We start from the raw sequence: 5,054 nt of genomic DNA, 5'->3' as shown, positions 1-5,054 counted from the left end.
ATGTGCACTGATTGGTGGAGCCTAGATGTCAGATTCGCTATCAGTTGAGCTCAGTTCATGCGATTTGGTTGGGAAGTACCTTTTAGCCCCAACAATTGTTTTTTTACTTTCATCCTAATTGTCGTGGTTTTCTAAAACATTTTGTCCAGATGTTGTAGGTTCTTAATATACACTCAACATTTACATAGTTTCCATGATGAAAGGTATAACTTTTGGTGTATACTAAAGTGTTTAGAGCATTGAAGTCTCGGTGTTACACCACATGTTTTCAACACATATATGCTCATGTATAAACAAGATAAAAGTGCAAGCTATGTTTACGAAAAAGAGGATAACCACTTTTTTGAGTCTATAGAAAAAGAGAATAATCACTTTTTTTGAAACATGCACATGTAACTGACATATGATTCCAAACAAAGAGAACAAAGACGTAACCAGATTTTGTAAGCGAAAAGTACCTACAAAATATATGTTGGAAACTTTCCCGCTCTTATTTTGCGGTAAATGAATAACACCAAGTTCTTACATTGATTACGTCCTAATGATTGTGAACACACTATGTTTCATACACTAGTTTTATTCTTTGTTCCTGTTAACCCCAACAATTGTGCTTTTTTAACCTTTCATCATAGTAGTCATGGTTTTCTAAAATGTTTTTGTGTTGATGTTGTAGATTCTGAACATACACTCAGCATTCACATAGTTTTCATGACCAAAAATTTTGCGAACTAAAGTGTTTAAAGCATTGAAGTTTCAGTAAAGTTATACCACATGTTTTCAGCACATACATGTTCACGTATATAGCAGATAAGAGTGCCAGCGATGTTTCTGAAAAAGAGCATAATCACTTTTTTCATTTGAAACATACCCATATACTAACGTTGTGGTTCCAAACACAGAGAACAAATGTGTAACCAGTTTTTTATTAGCGAAAAATGTGTATAAAAATCTATGTTGGAAACTTTCGCACTCTTAATTAACATCAAGTTCTTACATTGATTACACTATGCTTCGTACACTAATTTTATTTTTTTATTATAGAGTTGTCTAAATTTTACTTCAAACACTCAGCATTGAGCAAGCACCCGAATTACCTTACATTCTTCATTCATCCATCCATAAATAATGCAATTCATTTAAGTGAACAGTTAAACCCCCCTTTGAATTTTTTCGAACTCCAAAAACAAGACCCCAATATCTAAGGGCATAATTTCATCAGTTTTTTTTTCTCATCTTCCTTCTAAGTAAATAAAATTCAGCGCTTTGGAAATTGGAAAAGAGGTTGAATTTCAAAGCTAACCCAAAAGCAAAGAAAAAGAAAGAGGAAATAATAGGAACAGTAGCGGCGTCCATGGTCATCCCTTCCGTCTCCGCGGTGGCCGGCGCCGTGCCGCCGCCTCCCGCGAAAACAAAACCCGTGACCCTAGCTACAGCACCACCTCTGACGGCCACTAGAAGGCACCTCCTCCTGGCCTCCGCCGCATCCGCACTCCCCACGGCCGCCGCCTCCGCCGCGGCCTCTCGATTCACCGAGATCCCTAGCTCCGGCGGCGTGAAGGCCCTAGAGCTGCGGGAGGGTTCCGGCGAGGTCCCAGTCGACGGAGACCAGGTACAAGCGGTGCCTTTCTGCACAGTTTGTGCTTATTAGCAGCACCCTTTCTTACTTGTCCCCATTAACCAAGTTTACACCTTCAAAACCAAATATTGCTCTAGTTTACTGCTCCACTGCCCATACTTAGCCATGATACAGACAAGACTATGGTTTTCTTCTTATTATAGATGATGGTATGCATAGTAGTGCAGGGATTTCTTAACATCATTCTAGTAAAAAAAAGGCTGGAATGATGTTAATTTTTAGTAGGTACAAAATATGTTCTTATGGTTTCCCTGTTTTTTCCAAAAATGTTCTTATGGCTCAAGGTTGCAATCCACTACTATGGAAGGCTGGCTGCGAAGCAAGGCTGGCGCTTCGACTCAACCTATGATCACAAGGACGCGACCGGTGATCCGATACCTTTTGTCTTTACCATCGGGTCTGGAAAGGTGAGACAAGAATTTTGTTAAAACTCTTTGCAGAAATAAGTGAGCACATCTTATGCTGCTGATACTACACTATATTATTTGAGCTTTTTGGTGAAAGGTTGGGGCTACAGCATACTAGAGTTTTCTATTTTACTCCCTCGGTTCCAAATTACTCATCGCAGAAATGGATGTATCTAGAACTAAAATACATCTAGATACATCCATACCTGCGACAAGTAATTCGGAACGGAGGGACTAGTAGCTAATGAGCTTTGTATTTCCTTTTTTTAAACCATAGTATTTGCTTAGAAGCATGCCTAAGTCATGGCGCAGAGTTCCGGTGGTTAAATAATAAGGATGAGAGAGTACACTGTGCACTGCTGTGCACATGTTTGATTTTATGATAGCAGCTGCGCTTGCTATTTTGTGGTGCATAGTCATCGCAGACTAACTGAAAATTAGCTTCAGAACGGTTGAATGCGCCTTAAAACAAGTTTATCTTGTTATGGCTCTGGATGTTCACTTAAATTCCGAAGTAATCTTGCCATAATGAGGTTCGCCATAATCTGGATGGATATCTTTCTTGTATCTGATGTTCCTCTCAATACATTTCTTCGGAATTTCATCTGTAGATTCTTGTTCAGGCTGATAGTCTTGCCATAATTTAATGCATGAGCCCTGCAGGTTATACCTGGTATTGAAGCAGCAGTGAAGTCCATGAGAGTCGGTGGTCTTCGCCGTGTTGTCATTCCGCCAACACAGGGATACCAAAACACATCACAGGAACCAATTCCTCCTAATGTAACTTCCGTGCTATCCAGACCCTAGAATTCTTCATCTGTTATATCATTTCGTTCATGATCACCTGGAGTTTCTCCACCATAAGCAACTCCTAGCTTCCAACTTGTTCCTTTCTGTTGCACACACCATGCATTCAGAGATGTGTTAGTGTTTTAACAACTCATGCATATGGATGTTTAGAATAAGAAAATCCCCACTTGAGTCTTGCATATGTATTTGACAAGACACCGCGGAGGTTCTAAATCTTCCTGTTGTTTCATGTGCAGTTCTTTGATCGGCAGAGATTATTTACTACTATATTCAATCCGACGCGCCTCGCAAATGGCGAGGGTTCAACCCTTGGAACTGTCATCTTCGACATCGAGCTAATCAGCATAAGGCAGCACACATAACTGTCGTTCTTTGCCAATGCTGCAGGCCAATCACCGCTCTAATTGAAATCTTTTGGTACCGTACACTTTTGTATCAAAGAGACTCTGAGCTAGAACCTGCTCGTGCTTCTGGTCAATCCCTCTGCAAACCTGAATTGTACAGATACAAATTGTGCGTATATAAGAAAGAAAAAAGTGGTACATAGTGATCAAGTGAATTATTTTGCTTTGAACCCTTAGTAATCGTATTTGGTATTTTTTTTTTCAACCTCTCTATTCTTAGCTCACATCAGCATCTCATATGGGTTGGTCAACAGATGGGTGGTTGCCTTTGAAGAGCAGAATATTTGTATCAGAGGTGTCTGATGATACACCCTTGGCTATTGATAATTAGCAAGTGTCCTTCCTCCGAGAATTCGCGGGAACGATGATTAAGATTCTGTTTAGTGCCATACCATGTGAAGTTTAGCACTCTCTGTCTCCCTGATTATGATTCGCTTTGCCCCTATTTTTTTACTGTAGAGAAGAAAAGGGTGAATGATCCATCGCTTTGTCATGGTTTAGCCATTTTATATTTTTTTTGGCGGGAAGCCATGTTCGTTTACATTACTCAATAATAACAGCTTACTTTTCGAGGGCAACCTACTCCAAAGCATGATTATACCGCTAAAAACAACAACTCTGAACCATGTTCTTCTTGGATTGAAACTGTTGAACATGTGGGAAGAAGCCGTATGGACTTCACTGAGATCTGCTCTTTTGAAATTGGTATCCTCTCCTGCGAGCGTACCGCTGTTTCTTTTGACTAGTCGTTATTTGACTTTGGAGAAGATTGAATATTTGTTTTCCTTCTGAATCTCATTGCAAAACTACCATCAGATCTAGACATCTAGTAGCTCTGTGGTACTTGCTAGAATACCGGCTGCAAGCTGCAGCATGACTGCATGATGCCGTCCATCACATGGACTACACATGATGCGTACAAGAGTACAAATGCGTACACGGCCGTCTGGGTGGAAGGATTGCAGGCGCCAAAACTACGATGGACCATGCCACTTCATCTATGGTTTTTCAACCGTGGTGGTTGAATGGTTTTACAAGCTATATATATCACACTAAGGCACTGTACAATATAAGATGCTTTGTGGAATAAATCAAGTTTTTCTTAAGCATCATCGCGTATCTCTATAGAAGAGGGTCTAATTAAGCATCTATTCTCTACAAATAAGTATCGATGTTTAAGAAAAAACCGATTTATTTTCTTTAAGGACCTTGCATCGCACAAGGTCTAACAAACTTGTTGAGACCCTTTTATTTACTTTGAAAGAGAAATGGCGCGGATGGTTTCCTCTACATTCTTTCTTCAAAAGAATAAGAGTCCAATTTGTTTTTATTTTAGAAAAGTAAGAATTAAATTTTGTTTCCATAGTCTTTGAACGCTGTTATTTTTTTTGCGGGTGATTTTTTGAACACTCTTATTGTGTATCAAAGTATGTTACATCCACATCCACTGTCCCGTTGGCAGGACTGATTCTCTAAAGATATAATCCAGTTGTGAATTTTACGTTGTACTCCCTCCGTAAACAAGTATAAGAGTTTTTAGAGTACTAAAGTAGTGATCTAAACGTTTTTATATTAGTTTACAGATGAAGTACTATCAAAGAAGTCGTTTCATTGTCGATGAAAACGCGGCCTCTTATAAGAATGACAAATGTATCTTACGCTGCGCCTATATCTGTACCGGCGTTTCCAGAGAAACAAGCAGTTTTCTGAGACTGTAGAATTGTCCCGACAAATGCTCTGCCTCGCCATTCACGACAAAATAAAAAAAAAAATAAATGACAAGAATGCCCCTTCCGT

General features: G+C 39.5%; 1 protein-coding gene across 1 annotated transcript; it reads left to right on the top strand.

The window, feature by feature from the left end:
* Positions 1-1,298: 1,298 nt before the first annotated feature.
* Positions 1,299-3,427, top strand: LOC119316056 (peptidyl-prolyl cis-trans isomerase FKBP17-1, chloroplastic-like). Its single transcript, XM_037590443.1, has 4 exons — positions 1,299-1,609; positions 1,921-2,043; positions 2,707-2,823; positions 3,090-3,427. The coding sequence occupies exons 1-4, from the start codon at positions 1,352-1,354 to the stop codon at positions 3,213-3,215; spliced, it is 624 nt and encodes a 207-aa protein (XP_037446340.1). The 5' UTR covers positions 1,299-1,351; the 3' UTR covers positions 3,216-3,427.
* Positions 3,428-5,054: the final 1,627 nt, after the last annotated feature.

Source organism: Triticum dicoccoides, chromosome 6A, assembly GCF_002162155.2.
Source record: "Triticum dicoccoides isolate Atlit2015 ecotype Zavitan chromosome 6A, WEW_v2.0, whole genome shotgun sequence".
In the NCBI taxonomy this organism is placed as follows: Eukaryota; Viridiplantae; Streptophyta; class Magnoliopsida; order Poales; family Poaceae; genus Triticum; species Triticum dicoccoides.
Note: the sequence above shows the minus strand (reverse complement) of the source record. Positions and strands in the feature narration are given on the sequence as shown.

Bases quoted from the DNA above. Each gene is read 5' to 3' on its own strand.
- LOC119316056 (XM_037590443.1), top strand. From the start codon at position 1,352: ATGGTCATCCCTTCCGTCTCCGCGGTGGCCGGCGCCGTGCCGCCGCCT. The intron at 1,610-1,920 runs GTACAAGCGGTG...TTATGGCTCAAG, and splicing joins TCCCAGTCGACGGAGACCAG to GTTGCAATCCACTACTATGG. The intron at 2,044-2,706 runs GTGAGACAAGAA...TGAGCCCTGCAG, and splicing joins TTACCATCGGGTCTGGAAAG to GTTATACCTGGTATTGAAGC.